Raw genomic sequence first — 25473 nt, forward strand, 5'->3', positions numbered from 1 at the left:
TGGATAGGTGGTGGAAGATGGATGGATGAAAAAAGAATAGAAGTTAAATTTTATGTGATTTTGGTCTTGACTTGGTCTCGACCCCTCAAAGTCTCGGCCTCGGTACACTGCGTTCTCGGCCATGTCTTGGTCTGGGATTATGTAATCTCCACTACAGAACTACTTCGCAGCAACTGGAAGCCCAGACTGCAGCTGGTCGTGTTGGAGAACCGTACAGGTGACAGGAACATTTATCTTTGAGAACCTGAGACACAAAACACACACCATGAAACCAGAAACACAAACACCAACCGCAACAACAACTACAACAACTACAGCAACAACTGCAACACCACCACCACCACCACCAACAGCAACTGCAACAACACCAACAGCAACTGCAACAACAACAACTGCAGCAACAACTGCAACACCACCACCACAACACAACAAAAACAAGTGTTACTACACTGGCAAGAACACCACCACCAACAGAAACTGCAACAACAACACCACAACACAGCAACAGAAACAACCGCTACTGCAGCAACAGCTGAACCACCACCACCACCACAACACCAACAATAACAACCACTACTGCAGCAACAGCTGAACCACCACCACCAACAGCAACTGCAACAACAACAAAAACAACATGAACTACAGCAACAACTGACAATGACGCCACTACCAACAAACAGCAACAACTGACAACACCAACAACAGAAACAATTACTCCAGCAACAACTGCAACACCACCACCAACAACAAAAACAAAAATAACGGCAACATCACCACTGCCAACACCAACAACAACTGGCAACACCAACAACACCACCAACAACAACAACAGCATCAACAACAAGTGCAGCGACAACACCAACTACAACACGAACAACAATAACAACACAACAATAACAGAAATGGCAACAACAACTGCAGCAACAATAACAACTGCAACACAACAACAACAATGGAAATGGCAACAACAGTTGCAACAATAATAAGAGGAACAAAAACTGACAGTAACACGAACTGCAACAGCAACAACACCGACAGCCTCACCAACACAACAGCAGCTGTGGCAAAAACAACATCAACTGTAATACCACCAACAGCAACTGCAACAACTACCACCTCACCATCAACAACAGCAGCTGCAACACAACAACAACAACAACAACAACAGCAGCAGCAGCAGCAGCAGCAACAATAGCAGCATCAGTCTCCACACAGTGCTCCTCTCTGCTGCAGCTCCTTGTTGTGTAACCCCCCCCCAGCCTGACGTGCTGGCTGACGTTGGAGCGGAGGAGGGGGAGCGGGGGGAGCGGGGGGAGGAGCAGCTCTGGACGGGGAGGACCGCGCAGAGTTCCGTCGGAGCGCAGGAAGGAGCGTCGCAGGCAGCGGGTCCGGGGCGTGAAGCCGACACAGCCCATTGTCTCCACCGGAGAACCGGAGCGCCGGAGCGAGGCTGCCGGGGACGCGGAGCGAGCAGGCCGGGGGACGGGACATGAGTCACGGACGAGTTCTGCTGCAATGAGCCGCGTTTCGCTGCAGCTGGAGACCGACCGTTGATGCGCCGGGAGCGGATCCAGCTCCTCCGGTCACCGCGCCGCTTTTGTTCGCATCGCGCCCCGCTCCAGCCGTGAAACGCTTTCACACACACACACACACACACACACACACACACACACACACACACACACACACACACACACACACACACACACACACACACACACACACACGCGCGCGCGCGCTGAGACATGAATTTCCAGTCCGGAGTCCCGGGGTCCGGCATCTCGCAGCAGTCCCAGCCGGCCATGCCCACTCCGGGTACGGTCCCGGCGCCCGTCCCGGTCCCGGTTCCCCAGTCCATCCCGTCCCAGTTCGGGTCCGGATCTTCCGGCGGTTCCGGGGCCGGACAGTTCGGGTCGGGGACGGTGTCGGGCCCGGCGGCTCAGCCCGGCGGCTCCGCAGGCTCCCAGTTCGTTCTGTCCAACTCGGCGGCCATCCGGGCCGAGATCCACCGGTTCGAGTCCGTCCACCCGAACATCTACGCCATCTACGACCTGATCGAGCGCATCGACGACCTGGCACTGCAGAACCAGATCCGGGAGCATGTGATCTCCATCGAAGGTGAGTCTGCTCATTCATTCAGTCTGATCCGGACCCATCCGGACCCATCCGGACCCATCCGCCCCACAGTCCTCCTGTCCACCCTGAAACAGTTATGACTGTAGGACCAGAGCAGAACCAGGATCTCAGAGAGACTCAACCATAACAAATAGGAATGAGGAATGAGACATACAGCCAGCATGAGGTCCAGAACCAGTTTAATGTGGACCGGGTCAGTTTGGGCCGCAATTCTACTGTGGGTCTGATGGAAAGATTTAAAATGATCACGGTTCACGAAGACACGGCAATTCTCATTTGAATTCATTAAAAATAATGAAACCATGTTCAGTCCTGTTTTCCTTCAGTCGTCAGTTCTGGGGGAGGTAACCCTGGTCCTCCAGGTCTGGTCCTCCAGGTCTGGTTTTCCAGCTCTGGTCCTCCAGGTCTGGTCCACCAGGTCTGGTCCACCAGGTCCACTGTCCTGCAGGTTTACGGTCTTTCTGCTGCTTCATGGAAGTCCGGGTCTCTGCCTTGTTCAGAATCCCCTTTGAAACCAGAATTAATGGACAGACACCCGAGACAGGACAATGTGTTGACCCATGGACTGAATCGGCGCGTCTCTGGACGGCGGACAATTCTCTGCTGCACCAAAACCTCAGATGAACACTTTGAGATCAGCTTTGAGATCTGGATGTTGGGTTCTGGAGGATCAGTGAAGGCAGCACGGGGGTTCTGGAGGGTCAGTGAAGGCACCATATGGGTTCTGGAGAGTCAGTGAAGGCAGCACGGGGGTTTTGGAGGGTCAGTAAAGGCAGCACGGGGGTTCTGAAGGGTCAGTGAAGGCACCACATGGGTTCTGGAGAGTCAGTGAAGGCAGCACGGGGGTTTTGGAGGATCAGTGAAGGCAGCACGGGGGTTTTGGAGGGTCAGTGAAGGCAGCATGGGGGTTCTGGAGGGTCAGTGAAGGCACCATATGGGTTCTGGAGAGTCAGTGAAGGCAGCACGGGGGTTCTGGAGGGTCAGTGAAGGCACCATATGGGTTCTGGAGGATCAGTGAAGGCAGCAAGGGGGTTTTGGAGGATCAGTGAAGGCAGCACGGGGGTTCTGGAGGGTCAGTGAAGGCACCATATGGGTTCTGGAGAGTCAGTGAAGGCAGCACGGGGGTTCTGGAGGGTCAGTGAAGGCACCATATGGGTTCTGGAGGATCAGTGAAGGCAGCACGGGGGTTTTGGAGGGTCAGTGAAGGCAGCACAGGGGTTCTGGAGTGCCAGTGAAGGTAGCACGGGGGTTCTGGAGGGTCAGTGAAGGCACCATATGGGTTCTGGAGAGTCAGTGAAGGCAGCACGGGGGTTCTGGAGTGCCAGTGAAAGCATCACATGGACTCTGGAGAGTCAGTGGAGGCACCACATGGGTTCCGGTGGGTAAGTGCAGGTACTACAGGGGTTCTGGAGGGTCAGTGAAGGCAGCACTGGGGTTCTCGAGGGACAGTGAAGGCAGCACGAAGGGTGACTGGATTGGTTGGTAGAGCTGTCGTCTCCCAATCAGTTGTTGGTTCGATTCCCTGTCCCCCCGGTCTACATGCTGCAGTGTGCTGGTGTGTGAATGTGACTGACAGTGAAGTGCTTGGCAGTGGGGGAGCCAGGTGAAATCTGTTTACTGTTTGCGTTTGACGTTTCGTGGTTCCCCTCAGCATCCAGGGCCGCTGGGAGCTGTGCTAACCTGACAGGAGCCGGCGGCTGAGGGACATGAGGTCCATGAACGTCAGGACTTCATTATGACTGATTGAGTGTAGAAGTTGACTAGAAGTTACTCTGGGATAGTTAGAAACTCTCAGATACTGGCTGAGACTCAGAGGTCCATCCAGGACCTGCAGCTGGATCTAGACCAGATCCATCCAGGACCTGCAGCTGGGTCTGTGTTCCCACTGTCTAAACACCATTTTCAGGAAGTACTGTTCAGTTGTCTCTGGGAGTTTTGTGTTTTTGAGAATGTGGTTGTCTCGTGGGACCTGATGGGGGCTGGACCCTGGTCCTGGTCTGTCGTGTGGCTGTGGGTGTGTGTTGACTGTCACGTTGAGTCGGAGCTCCTCGATCCAGCTGCTGCTGGCGTACATTCAGAAAGCTTCCGAGCTCAGAGCCGACACGCCGCCTTCCTGAGCGCTGTGACTCTGAAGAGCTGCAACAGGAGCTGACTGTGTTCACCTGCGCTGTGAAACTGCAGATCTGCTCCTCTTCAGTGCTGCATCATCACCCGGGCTGTTGCTAAGAGACGGGCGGCTCGCACATTTACCCAAGAAAGAGTGAATAGAAATTACAGCTCTCACAAAATGAATCCTCGTCCATGCTGAGGTCTCCCTGTTGTCTGGCTGATTAATGGGACCTTTATGCGAGGATGACACACCTCGCTGCAGTGTGTGTGTGTGTGTGTGTGTGTGTGTGTGTGTGTGTGTGTGTGTGTGTGTGTGTGTGTGTGTGTGTGCTTTTACTTCAGTGGAAACTGAAGGGAGACGAGTTGCTCTGAGCATGTGCAGTAAAATTGAGAAGATGGAGTGTCGACTGCAGAGACGTCTTATTCCTGCAGAGTGTCCCTGAAGGCATCATCCTGCCAGTTTCCTGCTCAGCCAGCCAATCAGAGGCTTCCTCTGGTTCCTCAACCTCCAGGGTAACTTCAGGCAAATATTCAATAAATAGGCAGCTACAGTACAGATACAACCAGCTACATGACCTCACATCACGACAGAATGGTCACATGACCTCACATCACGACCGAATGGTCACATGACCTCACATCACGACCGAATGGTCACATGACCTCACATCACGACCGAATGGTCACATGACCTCACATCACGACCGAATGGTCACATGACCTCACATCACGACCGAATGGTCACATGACCTCACATCACGACAGAATGGTCACATGACCTCACGTCACCATCCTGCAGTCTGAATCCAGCCCAGAACCAGAGTGAACTTGTCTGAATTCTACTTTTTGTGAAAATTCTGTAGCCGAGCTGTTTGTGCGGCAGCTTTATTCGGTCTTCTGTACGTGTCGGTCGGCTCTGCTGGTGGATGTTTGTCCTGCTGACCGCTCTCCTCCACCCTTGTGAGCTACACCCTCCACACTGTTTAGGTGCTTCATGTCATTTCCTCCACAGGTGGAGTTTGGCTGATGACAGGTGATGGAGCAGGGATCAGTTATCAGCTCAGAGTGAGTTATCCCGGATAACTCACTCTGAGCTGAGATCTGTGTTGGTGGAGGCAGTAGACAGCTGGATGACTGACACCTCCTGATGGAGCAGCTGTTGGAGGTGTGTGGGTCCATCATTTCAAGCTGTGCGAGTTTGGTTTGGAGCTGTGTGGGTCTGTAGTTTGTAGTTTGGAGCTGTGTGGGTCTGTAGTTTGTAGTTTGGAGCTTTGTCAGTCTGTCATGATCATGTCAAAATAGTGACGATCAGTGGAAAGTTGATTGCTGGTTTTCTGAACAGTGTTTCTGACTTTCTGCTCCTTTGTTGCTGAGTGTTGAAGTTGACATGTTTGACTGTGCTGATGACACTGCGTTGACATTGTTGTGTTGATGTTGCTGTGTTGAAGTTGCCGCGTGAATGTTGTTTTTGCTTTGCTGAAGGTTCTGCATCGGCGTTGTATTGCTGCGTTGACGTTGTTCTTTAAATTACCACTAGAGGGCTCTGTCTCCATTGAAATGCCTCATAATGGAATTAAATCAGAAGTATTCATTAGTTATCAGACAGAAACATCGATTAACATCCTCAGCCATGGAGGCAGGCTGCATGTCGAGGGCCTCCGTTTCAGCTAATACATCTCTACAAATGCAAATTTCATCATGCTAGCCTGTGAACTGCTAGTAGCTAGCTAGCGGTAGCACCAATGCTAGCAGCAGCGTCTCCTCCTCCAGCTTGTTGGGGTGTTTCCATGGCAGCTGGTCTCTGGTGGATCCTGCAGCTGTAGTGAAGCAGCTTTGCCTGACACAGCCTCCACCCAGCACTGTTTCCACCGGTAGTTTGTTTGACAAACCACCACGCAGTGCTCTGCTTTTCAACGTGAATGCAAAATTGAGTGTTTTTTTTTTTTAACCTAACATTGCGCCACATGTATCTGTTATGTATTTGGGTAACTGGAGGGAACACTGAAGCAAACAGTTCATGTTATTGTAGAGAAATGAACGAGGAGGAAAAACTGAAGTGTAAACAGTAGGGATGGGACGAGATCTCGTGTCACGAGATCTCGCGAGATCGAATGCCGCGAGATTAAGTACGTTTATATAAAGGCAAAAACTCTTTATTAACTGTAATATTGATGGAATGATACATTACAAGGCGCACAGCCATATAAGCACGTGCAAAACCCTGAATGTGCTCATATTCATATTTAAAAACCCGGTCGAAAAGGACATGAAATACTGTTCTGCGCATGTTCTATCTGCAAGGAATCTTGGTCTTTTGAGTACACAAACTACTTGTGATACAGTTTAATTGATACGACGTAAAGAAAATGTGCGGAAACGATCGTTCAATTCTTCTCTTTTATTGAAAAAACGGTGCATCGCATCAATGAACATTTTACCACGTCTTACCGGCTCACACTCTGTTTCTAACAGCATGCAGAGAGAGCCTGCAGCGGCTGCGGCGCCCTTCTTCCTCTGTGGTGTCTGTGTAAAATAAGGTTGAACATGCAAACAGCGCACCTAGTGGCATGAAGTGCAAATGCAGTCATGGCGTCGTCTGTGCGCCGCGGTTTGAATGGGAATAGGGGAACTAGGCGGCCGCCTCGGGCGCAGTGTAGAGCGGAGGGCAATGTGGCCGTACAAGGGGCACTCCGACCCGACACTCCATGCTCCGACGCTGCATGTGAGTACCGCGCTGCCCCCCCCCCCCCGGTCTCGTGTCGTCTCGATCTGGTGGACTCAATCTCGCGAGACATCTCGTCCTGTGAAATTTGTGTCTCGTCCCACCCCTAGTAAACAGTGATTGATGTTTGTCGGCTGTACCTGTTTACACGTGTTGACGCTGACACGCTGAGTGCAAGTTCCTGCATGGACACTGTTGTTTTGCTGTTGAAGTTGTTAGCTGGGTGTGGTGACGTTGTTGACGGTGCTGCACGGACGCTGTTCTTTGCTGTGTGAGCGTTGTTGTTTTGCTGTGTTGAAGTTGTTGAAGTTGCTGTGCGGACGTTGTTTTGTTGACGTTTCTACGTAAATGTTTTGCTGCTGAAGTTGCTGCGTAGACAGCGCGTTGATTTGTTGTTGATGTCGGTGCGTGATCATTTTTGTTTTGCTGTGTTGAAGTTGCTGCGTGAATGTTGTCGTCTTGCTGTTGAAGTTGCTGCATGGACGTTGTTGTTCTGCTGTTCATGCTGCTGTGTGAACGTTGTTTTTTGCGGTGTTGAAGTTGCTGAATGGGCCTTGTCTTGCTGTGTTAAGTTGCTACGTGAATGTTGTTTTTACAGAGAAGCTGCATTGCGGACATTGTAGTTTTGTCACTCAGATTTCTGCTTTAACGTTTCTATGTGAACGTTGTTATTTTGCTGCTGAAGTTGCTTTGCAGACGTAGTTTTGTCACTGAGGTTTCTGCTTGAACGTCGTTGTTTTGCTGTTTTGAAGCTGTTAAAGCTGCTGGGCAGTCGTAGTTTTGTTATTGACGTTCCTGCTTGAACCTTGTTTTTCTGCTGTTGATGTTTCGTGGACGTTGTTGAAGTTGCTGTGTTGAAGTTGTTTGAGGAAATGGATCTGCGGATGATCTAAATAGGACTGTGAGGGTCTGCAGAGGATCTGCAGCGGCCTGTGAGGACTCTGCGGGGTCACAGGGTCCCTCAGGGGTCCGGCCCAGCAGGCTTGCAGCAGAATAAACTCCATTGTGACCAAACAAAGAGCCAGTCTGCCCTGAAGATTGACAGCTGCTGGTTGTCCTGACGTGTGCCAGGCCGAGTCCGGTCTGGTCCTGACGTGTGCCAGGCGGAGTCTGGTCTGGTCCACGTTCCAGTCACGATCAAAACCCTTCACCCTGCTCCTCTCTGAGGCTCGGTTCTGGATGGTTCTGTCTTGTTGTGTCAGTGTGAAGCCGTGAGCCGGACTCTCTGGGTTCCCTGTCAGCTGACTTCAACGGAGCGTCCAGCCAGCATCCGGGGGTGGGGCTTCTCATGTTTCCTGGGGGGGGGCGGGGCCGGCAGCAGATGGCTGCTGACAGAGGACGGGGGTTTGGAAGGCAGCGAGTGAGCAACAGATGGGACGACACATATGCCTGAGAGTCCACCGCCTGCCAGCAGTCCCGTGACGAACTGTGGGAAGATCCTGTGGAGGTCGGGATGGAGAGAGGATCAGAGAGTCAGGAGGGAGAGAGAGAGAGAGAGAGAGAGAGAGAGAGAGGGAAGCCATGTGAACCCACTTGGTCTGCAGACTCAACTGTTCAAGCGTCACTGAGGAAGAGCGGATGAATCAACCTGCTCACAATATCAGCTGCACACAAGGAACACGAGGCAGACCTGCAGTTAGGAAACCGCTTCAAACCCGTCAGGAAACAAGGCTGAACAGCTCAAATTAGAAAGAAGGTCAGTTTAACCCTGTACAGAATCACTACATCTTTTTAGAAGCATTTTAATAGTCTTTAAACAGAAGCATCAAAACGAACAAGACAACCAGAATACTCCAGACCTGGAGGATAGATGGATGGATGTGTGGATGGATGGATGGATGGATGGATGGATGGATGTGTGGATGTGTGGATGTAGGATGGATGGATGGATGGATGCTGCAAAATGAACTGGGAGTTAGGATTAAAGACACAGAGAAGTTTGCTCGTGTTCGTTCCGAGAAATATGGAATTGAGATCAGACTATTTAAGGAAGTAATTGTGTCACAGTTTCCTTTCTCTCTCTCTCCACCTTCAACCACTCTGAGCTTTTCTGTCCTCTGCTGCTTTTATCTCCACCTGCACTGAGTGAAAATGCTGAACTCTGCAGGTCGACTCATCCTCCTCTTCCTCCTCTTCCTCCTGCTCCTCCTCCTCCTTCAGCTGGACTGCAGGTTGACAAGTGGAGAAGGGAGATTCTCTGTGGAGCAGCAGCTCCTCTGGATGCTTCGCTGCCTCCATCAGTGGCCGTGGCTCTGAGGAGCAGTGGTTTGCCCCGTTGTGTGGGAACAAGACCAGCGGAAGTGGAACATGACCCCAGTTTGACTGTTTACTCCCCCGTTTCCTGCGGTGTGACCCTGGATGGGTCTGCTGTGGAGGACAGGGAGTCCAGCCCCCCTCTGCTCCACCACGGCCTCATGCTGCATTAACGCCCACATTATAGAGCATCTTCCTCTGTGTGTGTGTGTGTGTGTGTGTGTGTGTGCGTGTGTGTGTGTGTGTTAGTCAGATTGTACTCGCGGACGTCAGAAGGCAGAAGTGAAGGAGTCATTCATGGTTGTTTAGTGTTTGACAGCAGCAGCGTTACCATGGAGACCTGGAAGGTCTAACTGAGCGACTGTAGCTTCAGCCGCCCCACAGGACTCTTTCTTTGCTGATCAGATTTCTGCACAAGACTTTCATCACCGTCAAAATCACAATCTGAAACCACGTAGACACAGAATGCCTTTGATCGATCTCCAGCGATCGATTGATCTCCAATGATCAATCGACACCTGTACTGTCACGCCTGGCGGTGTTGGCTTAGCGTCGCGGCTCGTTGCTCTTCTGTCAGTTTGAATGTCCAGGTGTGTGGAGGAGAACGGAGGAGTCGACAGATGTTCTCCAGGTGTGAGAGGAAAGTAGAGAAGTCAACTGGGGAACTGTGTGGTGTTTCTGCTGGAGGCTGTCCACTGTTCCACCGTTCTGCTGTCCTCTGTTCCGCCGTTCTGCTGTCCACTGTTCCGCCGTTCTGCTGTCCACTGTTCCACCATTCTACTGTCCACTGTTCCCCCGTTCTGCTGTCCACTCTTCCAACGTTCTGCTGTCCACTATTCCACCGTTCTGTCTGTCCACTGTTCCACCATTCTGCTGCCCACTGTTCCACTGTTCTACTGTCCACTGTTCACTGTTCCACCGTTCTGCTGTCCACTGTTCCACTGTTCTGCTGTCCACTGTTCCACTGTTCTGCTGTCCACTTTTCCACCTTTCTGCTGTCCACCGTTCCACCGTTCTACTGTCCACTGTTCCACCGTTCTGCTGTCCACTGTTCCACCGTTGCGCTGTCCAACCGTTCTGCTGTCCACTGTTCCACCGTCCTGCTGTCCACTGTTCCACCGTTCTACTGTCCACTGTTCCACTGTTCTGCTGTCCACTGTTCCACCATTCTGCTGTCCACTGTTCCACCGTTCTACTGTCCACTGTTCCACCGTTCTACTGTCCATTGTTCCACCGTTATGCTGTCCACTGTTCCACCGTTGTGCTGTCCACTGTTCCACCGTTCTGCTGTCCACTGTTCCACCGTTCTACTGTCCACTGTTCCACCGTTCTGCTGTCCACTGTTCCACCGTTCTACTGTCCACTGTTCCACCGTTCTGCTGTCCACTGTTCCACCGTTCTACTGTCCACTGTTCCACCGTTCTGCTGTCCACTGTTCCACTGTTCTACTGTCCACTGTTCCACTGTTCCTAAATAATCGTGCTAAAGCTGGCAGAGCAGCAGCAGCTGGGTCGAACCAGACCTGGAGCAGTGGATCAGTGTGCTGTGCCGCCGTGCTCTGCTCGGTTCTGTGTTTTGTGAATCGGTCCTCGCAAGAATAGAAAGCAAAGAGATGTTTTCTTTGAACCGTGTGTTGAGCCGCATTTTGTAGTATCAGTGCATTTTGTAAGAAAAAAAAAACATCCAAAATGTAATGACTGTCATTTCATCCTGTCATAAAGCCGCCTTTCGTAATAAGTAATTCAGTTTTGAGAGGATTGTTACAAAATGCACTTGCATGTTTTCTACTTTGAAGAATATGTAACAACATGATGCATTTTGTAATAATACTGATTATTATTGTTCATTAAACAATGAATTTAGACAAGACTTACTTTTATTACCTTGTCTGCAGTTTCTCTTTCTGCTATATAGCCCAATAAAGCTATGCATAACAGCATATTCCAAATATAACATTAGTTGCCTATTTGAAGTTATAAAAAAAGTACAAACTTCGATAAACTGCCCTCCAAAAAAAAGGGAACATTTAAACCACACATCACAATAATTGTGATATTCTGGTTAAGCATAGATATTAGTTACACAGTGGAATGAGTTGAAAGCCAAATGACATGAAGCCTCAGAAGGAAGGGGGGAGGAAGGACTCACTTCATATGGTCTGACACTGGAAGGAACCCTTCATTAGGGACTGAGCCCCTCTCTCAAGGGTCCTGTTGTATTTCTGGTGTTTAGGTATGAGTGATGTTGTAATTTTAGTGTTTCTTTGTTGTTATTCTCCTGACAGAAATAAGCCCCAATTTGACCCCTGAACCACGCTCCAACCCTCACCAAATTTGGCACAAACATCATGACTGTTGAACCATTTGATAAAATTTAAAAATTAACCCCATCACTGTCAACATGTGCTCTCTAGCGCCACCTAGATGCACTAAAATGGCCACCGCAGCCCCTAGGGATGTCGTAGAGAGATCGAACCAACACTCAGTGATTCATCTCATCTCGACCGAGAAATCTTGTGCTGACACCCTTGACCTCAATCCAGCAGGAAGACCGCAACTTGCCTTTCAATGTAAAATTCAGCTCGAATTGGATCCTCACATAAACATGGCAATGTCCTCGTTGCAGTGTCTGCCCATCCTCACAGAGAGAACAGACCGCTGGATTCCTCCAGAGACTCACCAGAACATCTCCTTGAATTCTTGTGCGTTCAGAAACTGGAAGATGAAACTCCTCTCAACTGGATGACTTTTATACATTTCCTGGGTCTTTGCTTGCTGTTGTCCACGGCGTACAATGAGCCTCATCAGGGTGCAGGTCAGGGTGAAAATCAGTCGACCTACAAGGACGACAATAGAGAGAAACTGTTTAACTCCCAGAACTGAGCTGCATTTTCTGACTTTATTATGCATTTTTATTTTATTCATGGAGTTTCATTGCCTCCTCTCCAGTCCCCTGGAATAGACTCCAGGAAGAGGTGGTGGCGGGATTGAGGAGGTCTTCCAAGTATTCACTCCACCATCTTGATAATATCCCCAGTTGAGTTCAACAGCTCCCCTCTCCCACTGTAAACTGTTGCTGGAGACCTGCTTTGTTGGCGGCCAGTGTGACAGAAGATCGTCCTCCTCCTGAACTCCTCTCAGACCCCAGCTTTTGCCTCCACAACCACCTGGACTGCAGCTGACTCGGCCTGCCGGTACCTGTCAGCTGCTTCTGGAGTCCCACAAGCCAACAAGACTCGATAGGACTCCTTCTTCAGCTTGACAGCAGCCCAGCAGCCCAGGAGACGCTCTCCTGGAGGTGGGAGTTGAAGACCCTGCTGACAGAGGGTTCCACTAGACGTTTCCAACAGACCCTCACAACCCATTCGGTTCTGCCAAGTCTGTCCAGGTTCCTCCTCCACGAGTGAAGCCAACTCACCACCAGGTGGTGGTCGGTCAACAGCTCTGCTCTTCTCTTCGCCCGAGTGTCTGAGACACAAGGTCAGAGGTCAGATGACACAACTGCAAAGTCGATCATCGACCTCCGACCTAGGGTGTCCTGGTGCCAAGTGCACTTCTGCACTTATACATAGTGTTATTCTAACACAGAAGTCCAATAACAGAACTCCTGTCAGGTTCAGATCAGGGAGGCCGTGCGTCCCGATCACCCCCCTCCAGGTCTCCCTGTCACTGCCCACGTGGGTGTTGAATTCCCCCAGTAGAACCATGGAGTGCCCAGTTAGATCACTGTCCAGCACCGCTCCCAGTTTTTTGTTTTTGTTTTTTTTTTTTGTTTTCAAATAACTTCAAATAGGCAGCTAATGTTATATTTGGAATATGCTGTTATATATTGCTTTATTGGGCTATATAGCAGAAAGGGAAACTGCATACAAATTAATAAAAGTCACTCTTGTCAAACCTCATTGTTTAATAAACAGTATTATTATGCAACACATCAAGTTATTACATTTTCTTGAAAGTAGAAAAGTTGCATTTTGTAATAATTTTCTCAAAATTGAATTACTTATTACATAATGCGGGCAAATGTCTTACGAAATGTGGCTTTATGGCAGAATAAAATGACAAAGTTATTACATTTTGGGCATTTTGTTACAAAACGCGGCTCAACAAACATGCTTCTGTCTGCAGTGGGACGAGCTTCCTGTCTGGTGGAACCTCACTTATCGAGAGCCCGTTTTCCAAATTCTCCAGCTAGTGTCACTGCTGCAGTTTCTCGACAACATTTACACACACACACACACACACACACACACACACACACACACACACAGACACACATACACACACACACAGAGTGGATTGAGGAGCTCATGTCATTTCTTCTCTCTTTCTTCATGTCTTCCACCTCCAACTCCGCCTGATGAAACCCCCTGTCATGCACCTCTTCAGGTAGACCCTGTGTGTGTGTGTGTGTGTGTGTGTGTGTGTGTGTGTGTGTGTGTGTGTGTGTGGCTCCTCTTGTTCTGTTATGTAATCGTCCCTCCTGGGATGTCGAGGCAGATTTTCTGCGGGTGTGTGTTGGATATCGACCCTGTGTTCCTGTGCGGAGTGCTGCAGAGCCGCACACTGCCGCGGTTCTCACCTTCTCGATCGACGTTGATTTGAAGTGACTCGGTCCCAACAGCGTTTCACTCGCTGCGGTCTGGAGCCGCCTTTTCACAGAACAGATTAAATTCTACACATCTCCAAACCTGCCAAAAGCCCAGTTTTACCGTCATGATTACTGTGTCAGGACCCCAGTCCGGGTCACGGCTGTGTTCATCCAAATTACAGTTTTCCATCAACACTTTTCTCTCTCAAAACACAAAGAATAGGGAAGGCTTGTGAGGCCGCAAGCCATCCTCTAAATGACAATCGACTGCAGCCAGAGAGAACCAGAAGGGTGAGCAGGACCTCTTGGTTGGATCGCAATGCAGGGGACTTGAGGAAGAGTTTCTTCTGTGTCGGTGGGATCCCCGCCACACTTGCAATCTCTCACACCGACCGAATTGAGCTTTCTCGACTGAAAGCCAAGTATGCATACATGGCAATTTTCGGCTGATCCGCGGATTTCCGCCGATTTAATTTCAAATTGAACCATGAACCATGGACCGTGAATCGTCTATATCCGGTGAGAAAATTGTCGAGGGCTGTTAGAGGGGTTGTCGCTGATGTTAAAGGAATACTCCGAAGATTTTGGACCCACGCCCTTTCCCTATCATTGACAAAAAAGTGAGACAAACTCATCAATACGTTTTTTGTGTCTGTGCATCCAGTGGCTGGATCCCAGCTGTTAGCATCGTAGTTAGCTTAGCTCAACTGCTGGAAGTCAATAGGAAACAGAGCCGGACTGACAAAAGTGGACAAAATCCTCCTTCCAGTGGTCCAGGGGACGGCGTATTAGCATGTGAAGTAAATCCGAATGGTTATAAAACATTTTAAAAGATGTGTTTTCTTTTCAATCCGTTAAAATAACATTTTGATACACACAGATCTGCGCATCCGCAGTGCTCCGCGGAAGGATATACCGGAGCACAGCGCCTGAGTCTCTGACTTCTACTGCTGTGCTCCGGTGCGCATGCGCAGATCTGTGTGTATCAAAATGTTATTTTAACGGATTGAATAGAAAACACGTCTTTTAAAATGTTTGATAACATTATAAAATAGGAGTGTTGCAGTGAACAGACTTGTTTATAGTGTACATAGTATTTCACTAAATTTGCTGAGTTAAACAAGTCCAGTGTATGTTTTCTTTTTCTCTACATTTTTTTCAAGTTTAAAATCCCCTTTAACACAACGCAAGCTCAGAGGTCTTTTTCACACACGCATGTACACACACACACACACACACACACACACACACACACACACACACACACACACACACACACACACACACACACACATATACGTATATATATAAGATGATTTTTTAGCTGAGGAGTTAGGCAAAATATATATGTTCATTTGGACAGAATTCAAAGTTCTTCTAGTTAAATTTGCTGACTTAAACAAGTCTAGTATTATGTTTTTGATCATTTTATCAGTGTAACTGACTTCTATTTTTATCTCAGCTTCAGAGCACACCCCCCGCCCCCACTTTTAGCTGAAATCAGAATTTCCTGTTGCCATGTATGAGTATGAAGCGCACTTCACGGTTTCCAAGTCAGCGCTGATCTTGTACCTCAGCGAGGCAGACTGTGAGTGCAGATCCGGAACAATGAGCCATGTCCACAGGAAGAAGATGAGTTCAGGGCCGGTGTTCTGGGCAACCTGACGACACGGTGGCTTCAGGAGGCGAGCGCCATCGTGAGTCCCGTTCCACAGAGCAGCTGGAGGAGGCTCACAGACGCGCTATGGAAAATAGGACAGAATAAACTGGACACTTGACTTGTTTGAGCAGGGAAAAGAACATTTCATGCCAACTCGTGAGTTGTGGAAAAAAATTGAACAGATTCATGTCGATGACTCAAACGTATGACGAGAATGATTGAAACCCCCGAGCGAACACCACCACAAAGAAAGAGGGAGGCAATACGTCGGAGCCGACGCTGTACTTACTCCGAGAGATAGTTCTGGAAAACAACCCAACTCTATTCACAGTTTAGAAAACAAAGTCAAAGCAGGGAAACGCTGTTCTACGCTGTGAAAAGCGGGGCTGGGTAAAGAGATTAAAGACCGAACATAACTTCACGGATATACTGGTGTTTATTTACACGTAGTCAGGTGTTTTTGACTTGGATTAGACCTGCAGATGGAGTTTTTATAGGGTAAGAATTGAGGTTAGAAGTTAGAAGACTGAATGTTTGGCTGATTGTGAAATCTTTTCCCTTCTTAGTTTGTTATGATGGTTGCACGTGCAATGTATGCTGAGAGAAATGTGGTCAGCTTCCACTGATGGAACATTTGTTTAAGGCGTGATTATGCCACAGCGAAGCAGCTGGAAGACGGTGTATCATGCAGCAAGGCCTTGACCTCTTCCATCAGCATATTTACACCGACGGTGGGACGGAAATGGCAACAGGACTGTGGATGAGAGGAGGGTCTGATCTCCTGTGTGTGTGTGTGTGTGTGTGTGGGGGGGGGGGGGGGTGCTGCAGTGATGAAGCTGACTGAACAGCCTCTTCACTTTCTTCTCCTCTCTGGAGGACCGTTTGAGGGATAAATGTGAGGAGCTGGTTAGAAGGAGACGTTTTACCTGGGGGGGGGGGGGGGGGGGGGGTCAGTGAAGGAGGGATTGAATTCCTCTTTTCCACTCAGTCATCTGGCGGCGGGGTTATGAAGACCAACAAGTTTGAAATGCAGAACCTCCTTTCTGTAAATCGGTGGAGTCTTTATTGATCCCACCGGGGAGATTCATTCGGAGCGTCACTACGCATGTCGTCACTCAGTCACATTGATCAGCGACCAGTCTGCCAAGGAAACATCCTGAAGCCTGTGGCAGAGGGCGAAGGCAGAGATCACATCACAGACAACAGAATGAGGTGAACATAAGGCCTTATAAAAACAAGAAATTACGTCTGCAGGTCATTTCAGTGCATTGTGGGATTTTGTATTTTTCAGTTGAGGTGAGTTATGAAGCTCAGATTCCTCCTGCAGCTTCCTGTGTTGTGGTCTGTTCTATGTTCTGGACCAGGGGTCTGCAACCGGGGTCTCTGGAGCCACATGTGGCTCTTCGCTCCCTCTGTAGTTGCTCCATGAAGCCGTCACGACATGATACGTGAATAAACATTTAACTTATTTTTAAATTATTATATGATTTGTCACTCTTGGTTCAAACGGATTCAAAAAAGGTTCAAGTAAAACTGGGTAAAATAGCAAAAACCACAAGAAATGGGGGGGAAAATGATAGAATAGCTTAAAAAACCTGAAATGTCTACAATTTCTAACATAAGAAAATGAAATATGGCTGGGAAAAAGCATTTAAAACTGTAAAAAAAAATAAAAATAAAAAACAGATAAAATTTCAAAACTGTCAAAAGCTTGAAAATAGGAACAAAACTGTTAAAGGTGCATTAAGGAGTTTTTCAACCTTAAAAATACTTATTTTCCACCATAAATATGTTATACATTTTTAATGATGTGTACAATGTGCCCTGACATATTCATTACCAGAACCTCTAACAGCGCTAAATTGTCACTTGAAAGTCACAGTGCCGGTCCGGCACCAGCATTTTTTTGGGGAGAATTTGAAAGGAATGACGTAATGCGCGCTCCGGCTGGTTAGGTTTCATTTTATCCGCCATTACTCCGCCAGATGCTTAGTGAGCAACAACTGAGCAGGATCTTCCAGAAAGTCAGAACAGACTGGCTTCTAGCACTGCCACAGCTCCACACAGACTCCACCAGGTAGAAGAAACTTACATTTTACTCTAGAGCCACTAAACGAGCGAAGACGGAGTTCCCCTCTTCCGTGCACGTGAGCCGCAGGGACGAGTTTTTCACTAAGCTGCATTATGCCCAAGGCCTGCAGGGGGCGCTGTTTCGCATAAAACGTGCAAACTCCTCAATGCACCTTTAAAATAAGGTACAAAAATATGTTCAGTGTAATAAAATGTTCACTATTCTGAACTGCAGTTAAAACTTTAGGAATGCACCATAGGATATAGTTGTTTTTTTTTTGTGTGCATAAAAACCAAGTATGGAACTTCATAAGCAGCATTCAGCTTATTAAATGGTTAAATGTGATTTTTGGCTCCGGAACAACTTGACCTGACGGAAAATCACTAAAATGACTCTTTTGGTCATAAAGGTTGCAGACCCCTGTTCCAGGCTGTATTCTGGACTGTATGCTCTGTTCTGTTCCGGACTCTTCTATGACTGTTCTGTTTTGTCCAGTTCCCTTCGGTCTGATTATTCTGTCAGTTTTTGGTTCCACTGGTTCTTTTTGTTTTGGCTCACCAGTTTCTCGAAACACTTAGTAGAAAAGACCAAGAATGGTCGAGAAGCTGGAACAGTGGGTGACTTGTTCTGAACGGACAGCGAAGCGAGTTGCCATGTCAGTGAGTTTCAGCTGTGGACTGCAGGCAGTCAAACGTCCTGGTCATGTTTTCAGGATGTCGGTTTGCTCCAGAGTGTTTGTGAAGAGAGCAGTCAGATCCTGCAGACGCGACCTGAAGATGCTCCAGACAGAACTACCTCCTCTTGACATTTAGTCGACAGAAAGCTACAGGAAAGTTACACATAATTGTATTTAGTGAGGAAACAGTTGTTATTTCATATGTTCTCTGCATTTGTAATTAGTTCACGACATTGTGCAAAAGAAGAAATAGTCTGATTTACAACCAAGCGCCCTTTGGGTGGAGCTGTGCACAGCTGGAAACCATACTGCAGGAAACGTACAACGTAGACAGAACGGTAAATCACTCATGTCGCTCCGTCTGCCTGGGTCAAATGGTGGACATGGTGAGGACTCACCGTGGGACATGTCTGCCTGGTTCCACTGTCCCTGTTTACCCCCACTCCACCTGGTTCAGCCTGGTTCCACTGTCCCTGTTTACCCCCACTCTGACCGGTTCAGCCTGGTTCCTGCCTGTTTCCATTCCACTCATCGAGTCTCACCGATAACAACTGAGACGTCACTTGAGTTTCCGGTCGCCTTGCTGTGGCGACTCCGCCCACATCAAGGGGGGCTGGGGTCCTCTGTATAATGGAAAACGACGCAGGCCAAGGCCGGCCAAGACTACCTGAGAGGAGTGGGGGTAAGCAGGGATCAGTGGAAGAGGACCAGCGGTCACATTCCCTCCTGGTTGGTCTGGGACATCAGTGGTTGCTCTCTGTCCAGTTGCTCTGTTGCTCTCTATTACTTCACCAGCTTCCTTTTGAATGATGGAAACCCTCTTCAACCAAGGCCTGTGAGCAGTTCCCTGAGCTGAACTGGAGAGGTTCTCCATCACTCTGTCACTGCGGTCGTGGTGAAGGTTCTCCATCACTGAAGCGCTGCTCCATTGAAAGGGAACACTGTAAAATTGTTTCTTACACATTTCATATCTCCTGGAATCGATGGATTGATGATGGATTTGATGGATTGATGATGGATTTGATGGATTGATGATGGGTCGATCATCTTCTCATCCGTGAAAGTTCAGCTGAGAGCTAAACTTGTATTTAAAAGACATTTTCAGGAAACAAAGATTTAAAAAAAAAAAGCTTGACAGATTTCAGCAGCGAGTTCAACATTCGCGTGTGTCATGACTGCAGCAATGGAGTGACTGTTGGTGTGATAGAGAGCCACTCTGCAGGAGTGGGGTTGATTTGAACTGACAGGACAGGATCACATGTATGAGCTGGAAGTCCTCCAGCTTTCCCAGTTGGACTGATTCAGCTTTTTGTCTCAGGATTTCTGAAGTAAAGCAGCAATTCTGCATGACACTCTTTTTTTTATGAAAAATGGATTTGATGTAAACATTGTTTTACGTTGGCCTACAGGGAGCTGTATTTTGAAAGAAAATCTAAAAGGTGAAAAAGGAAAAATGAACCTGTTCCTTTGTGTTCATTGATTCCAGTCCAGACCTTCCGGTGAGAAATGTTTCATATTAGGGTCTTAAAACAGACTTCAAATGCAAAATAATTTACATTTAAACATGTAATTCAAAACGTGATTAATCATGGTTAACAAAAGTTGTGCGATTCATGGTGATTAAAAACTAATCTTGCGTCAGCTCCAGAATATGGATCTATAAATGGACGATTGCAGAACAGAGAAATCCTGTGTGAGTGCTGAAATGTGAACCGATGCTGTTTCAGCTCTTCACAGAGATGAGTGCCGTCCGGTTGCCATGGTAACTGGCTCCTGGTGCGGTGGCGGCAAGGTGGGCGGGGAGTCACCGGGGGTTTGTGGGCCGGTGTGAGCGGAGGCAGCTGATTGGCTGGTCGATCTGCTGGAGGGGAGCGGGGAGAGGGGGTTGGGGGGCACGTGTTGTCGGCACGACTCTGCAGCTGGAAGGTGACAGCACAGTAAAAACAACACACACACACACACACACACACACACACACACACACACACACACACACACACACACACACACACACACACACTGCTGTCATTACTACAAGCATTGCTAACCGTGTAGATGCTAACCCTGTGTTATTGCTCACCACGTAGATGCTAATTGTGTGCTAATGGTCGTCCTGTGAGACGGGTTAGTTCTACCCTGCTGATGATGTGTTGTTGCAACAGTAATGCTAACTGTGTAGATGCTACTGGTGTGTTGAGGCTCACCCTGGCTGTGTCCCAATGTCCACACTATTCCCTACACAGGGCACTACGTAGTGAAGACGCCATTTGTTGGGCTTTCTGAATGTCCAGATAGCAAAAAAGAAGGGGGCTTGAAATTTCCCACAATGCATCTCGAAAAGTAGTGGGCATCGATGGTCCCGAGGCGGCTCAATGTTACCCATCGTGCATTGCGAATCTATGCATGTATCAATGTATGAATTGAATTTCTTCCATGTTTAGAAAGATGACAGGGAAAGTAAAATGCAGAATAAAAGCACATTTAAAAAAAATGTTACAGTTGTTTTTTGTGTCATAGAATTCTGTCATCACAAGCCGTGCATCTGGTTACCATGGTGCCGGCTGGGGGTCACGTGATCAGCGCTGAGGGAAAAAGTAGGGAGCTGCGTGTCCTAATCGCCAACGGATTCAGGGCACTATGAAGTCCACGACGCAGTCCAGCACTTTATAGTGACTGAGGGGTTCGGGCATAGTGTGGACGTTCGGACACAGCCCCGGTGTTATTGCTAACCGTGTAGACCAGGGGTCGGCAACCCTTGGCACGCGTGGCACTAACACTGGCCACGTTTACATGCCACCCATATAATGGCTTATAAGGCAGAGCGGATGTGTCATGTAGACGTCCGAGTGGATCTGCTTCACTCTGAGCGGACTGTATTTCGGAGCCAATTGTACGAGGTGGTGTAGACCGATCGATAACCCGCTCCGTGTCTCATATAAAAGCTGCCTGACAGCGGAGCGAAAAAAACAGGAGATTATTTTTTCCGCATGCGCGCCCCGGTACGTAGTGACGCGACGACGTGCGCAGTAAACGGGAAACAGGACTGTCGAAAACAAGCAGAAAAACATTTTTTTAATAAAAACCCCGAGAGAAAAAACACTGGAGAGAAGAAATGGAAGCAAATCGCGCAACAGCGAGTTGTTTAAAGAGCTCCAAAGCAAAAAGCGAGTGATCGCCCCGCCGGTGTTATGGATTAACTGGTTCCCGTGTTAACGAGTGACGGCGGACTTCTGTGTGTAAACACCTGCTGATAACAGCAGCTGTTAAAGTAAGACTCATAAAAGACTTTAAACTTATACACTCACTGTAACTGTAGAAAACCGACGTTCGCTAGATCGACTTCAAGTCTCATTCATCTGTTGGTCACAAGTTAACACGGGCACCAGTTAATTCGAAACATGAGCATGCAGAGCACAAAACACAAAGTTTATGAAAGCACTTTTTGGAGTGACAGAAAAAATATCTTTAAAGATATGTTTGTATCTGCTTTATCTGAATGGAATACATTTCCAGGTATTTTGGAAATCTTTTTGTATTTTGTGTTAACTTGCGTTTTATTTGATAATGGCACACACATTGATGAGAAAATTTTAAACTGGCACTCCATGACAAAAAGGTTGCCGACCCCTGGTGTAGACGCTAAATGTTGTGATGTTCTTCTCCAGCGATCCGAGTCCCAAAGACCAGTGAGAACAGGCGCCAGTGTGTCTTCACTCAGACCACTTCCTCAGGTGGTCTGGACCACATATGAATTCATATATTTGATAGTGGAGCTTTACGGTTCTTGAATCCTCGTAGTGAGAGCAGCTGGTCCTCAGCAGAGCTGCTGTTAAATTACCTCCAGCGTGGTTCTAAAGCAGACGGTGATGGACGGGAGAAAATCCTCCATCTAAGGGCTGATCGCTGTAGTTTGATCTCATTCATTTATTTTGCTCATCAGTGATTGGTGGAATCTCTGCTAAGCTCCGCCCCCCTGTGGCTCTGAGCTGTTAATCTGCTCTTGCATTGGAGATTATTGAGAGAAAATGAAGCACAGACATCATTAGTTTAATGTCGTTTAGTATTTATTGGACTTTAGTTTGGATTTTTTTTCTGTTTCTGAGTCGTGGGGGCGGAACCAGATGTCACTCCGCCCACCGCTCCGCTGAGCGCTGGGAAGTGGCCTGAAGGGGTCCCTGGATCCTGATCTGATGATAAGGCCAAGTGGAAACAGTCGTGTCTGGACTCGAACCGTGTGACCTCTCACCGGAGCCCTGTTTAAATGACAGCAGGAAACGGAGCCTCAGAGTTCTCAGCTTCATTGTGTGTGTTCACGCAGCAGCTCTTCCCACTGCTCCACTGATCCACGCACTGAGACACTCGTTGGCCTGGCAGTGTGAAGACAGCAGATCATTTCCTCCCACTGATGAGGAGGCAGAGCGCCGCGCCGTCCCTCCAGCTCCTCACTCAGTCGGTTCTGCTTAGCGAGCGAGCAGCAGCGAGCGTGGGCCTCCACCCTCTGATGATCTGCTTATGTAACCTGCTGCTGGATGCACCTGTCAGTGTGTGTTTGTGTGTCCCTCGGCGGCAGCGCCTCCCTCTGGTGGCTCCTCCACTTCAGCCCTGACAGAACAAACGCAGATGAAGCAGATTGTCTGATTATGTGAGGAATCTCAGCCAGTTTTATGTTCAGTCAGTCTTAAAGTTCAACAGTTCAGGTGATTTTCAGGTTAAGTGGTGAATGGGACAAGTTCCACTGAAAGTAGCGTTAGCATTAGCATGTATCCACAGTGATGGTGTTCGGGTAAGTGATGCAGGACAGCTCTCCTCCTCCTGCGACTGTGCAGCTCGAGAACACTGCAGCTCGGTATCTTTACAGATCTCTATCTCTGTAGCTCTATGTCTCTGCAGTTCAGTAACCCTGCAGCTCTGGATCTCTGTTGCTCTACACCTCTGCTGCTCTGTATCTCTGCAGCTCTATATCGCCATAGCTCTATATCTTGGTAGCTCTATACCTCTGTAGCTGTATATCTGTGGCTCTATATCTCTGCAGCTCTATATCACTGCAGCTGTGTATCTGTAGTTCTGTATCTCTACGGCTCTTTATCTCTGTTGCTCTGTACCTCTGTAACTCTATATCTCTAGGTATGTATTGCCACAGCTCTATATTGCTGTAGCTCTATATCTCCAGCTCTGTATCTGTGGCTCTATAAAGTGTTGCTGGTTTGTAAAAAAAAAAAAAAAGGGAAAAGCAGCAGAGAAACTGAAGTGACGAGGAGTGAATATGAAGTTTTCCCTGCACTCTGCAGCCCTCGCCCACACTCCATGTGACACACACACACACACACACACAGCTCAGTGTTTTTCAGAACAGTGAAATGAGCTGTGAGCTCTGTTGTGCATGTACATTTGAATGTTGTAGCTCCTGTTACATAACACTGTGAAGCTGAGCTCCTCAGGCCCCCCCCTTCCTCAGACCCCCCCTCCTCAGAGCCCCTCCTTAGAGCCCCCCCCCCCCCCCCCCACCCCCACCCCTCCCGGCAGCTGAATTTTAAAGAGCTCTTCGCCCACGCTCAGCTTAGCTCAGCTCAGCTCAGTCACATCCTGATGAATCCTCACTTTCTCCTCGTGCAATGCTTCAGAGACATGGTGGTGGGGGGTCAGAGGAGAGTCTGAGACTGCGGGCTGCGGGGGCTCACACACACACACACACACACACACACACACACACACACACACACACACACACACACACACACACACACACAGAGTTGGGTTTCTGAGGACTTTGACGTTGTGATCTTCGTCCAATCAGCTTCAGCCATTCTTTGCGACATGAGAGAGGATGAGGATCAAGGGGCGGAGCCTCTGAAGTCCATCACCTCCTGTCATTGGTCCATCCGGAGTAGGTCTGTCCAACATGTGGCCTGCGGGTCGAAACAAGGCCACCGTGGAGTGGAATCCAGGTCATGCCGAAATGAGAGAAGTGCAGTGTGTCTTCTGTCCACTAGAGGTCGCTGTGCTCCATAGAACCACAGGACGTTAGTTGTTCCAGTGAGTTCTGTGGTTGTGAGCTGAGAGAGACGCAAACTAGCCGACGCTTCATTTCTATATGACATAACAAACACACACTCCAAAACACAACGCTGTACCTTTTTACAAAAAACGGACGGATTAGCGCACCCCACTGCACCATTTCTCACGGGATTTGATGACGTCTTCTCTTCCTCCGTCACAGAGCGATTCGTTAGTTTTGCAGTACCTCAGTGCATCAACGCTCCTCCACATGCAGGAGATTTTGAAAACAAATGAGGAATGTTTCCATCATATCTACTGCGATCTGCTGGAGATACATAAACTCTCATTAAACATTCGACCTGCAGCCTTCTTCCTCTGGTCAAACAGGAGAACCAGAGGAACCTAAAGAGCAACCCACTTCCTCCTCATAGCACATGTGAGGAGAGAAAGGAGAGAAGACGGCCTCCCAAACTGAAACTGGTTCCACATGGCAGGAGCCTGAGGTTAAGTTTAGGACAGAGGATAAAGTTAGGCTTAGAATGAAGATTAAGACTAATGTTAAGATTAAAATAATGGCTGGTTAGGATGTGTTTTTAGAGAGAAGGAGAGCCAGAAGAGGCAGCCTGAACGGGCTTGAACCTCTCCCCCTGCCAGGACTGGCCTGAAAGCTCCAACTCCCCCAAAGAGAGGAGAGAAGAGTGAGAGGCTGCTTTGTATTTGTTTTGTTCCTATTTTTTGTTAAGATTGGTCTGTTTTGTTCATATGAGTTTTAGGGAGTGATTTTGAGTCTCAGCCTGCAGCAGCACCACTAAGGAAACCGTCCAGGAAGGCCTGAAGCAGTCCTGACTGAAAGCTTTGCTGAATAGAAAGGTCTTAAGCCGAGCCTTGAAAGCAGAGAGTGTGTCAGCCCCCAAATAACTGAATGAATGAAGGCTGTGGGTGAGGGCTGGCCCAGATCTACCATATGGGCAATCTGGGCACGTGCCCAGGGGTCTTCAGGCTCAGAGGGGCCCTCTGCTGGCAGAAGTTTTTATTTATGTATTTATTTTTTTATTTATTTTTTTTTGCAGTAACATTGTATGCATTGGGAGAATGAACTGTTTTGTACTTAGTCATTGTAGGAAAGTGAAACGACACCACAATTCCACAAAAAATGCTACAGAGCAATGGAGCTGTGGAGCTATAAACAGCTGAGCGAGCGGCTCCGTGTGTTGTGTGCTGTGTTGCCAGATTGGCTTCTTTTGAACACGTCGGGCGGG

At 48.4% G+C, this 25473-nt stretch overlaps 1 protein-coding gene across 1 annotated transcript in view; it reads left to right on the top strand.

Moving 5' to 3' along the window:
- The first annotated feature begins 1714 nt into the window (after window positions 1-1714).
- The window catches only part of agap3 (ArfGAP with GTPase domain, ankyrin repeat and PH domain 3), a 104011-nt gene continuing 80252 nt past the window's right edge, over window positions 1715-25473 (top strand). The window contains exon 1 of the mRNA XM_030114722.1: window positions 1715-2118. Coding sequence (XP_029970582.1) covers window positions 1746-2118 — 373 coding nt within the window. The 5' untranslated portion in view covers window positions 1715-1745. The remainder of the gene's footprint in view (window positions 2119-25473) is intronic.

Source organism: Salarias fasciatus, chromosome 18, assembly GCF_902148845.1.
Source record: "Salarias fasciatus chromosome 18, fSalaFa1.1, whole genome shotgun sequence".
In the NCBI taxonomy this organism is placed as follows: Eukaryota; Metazoa; Chordata; class Actinopteri; order Blenniiformes; family Blenniidae; genus Salarias; species Salarias fasciatus.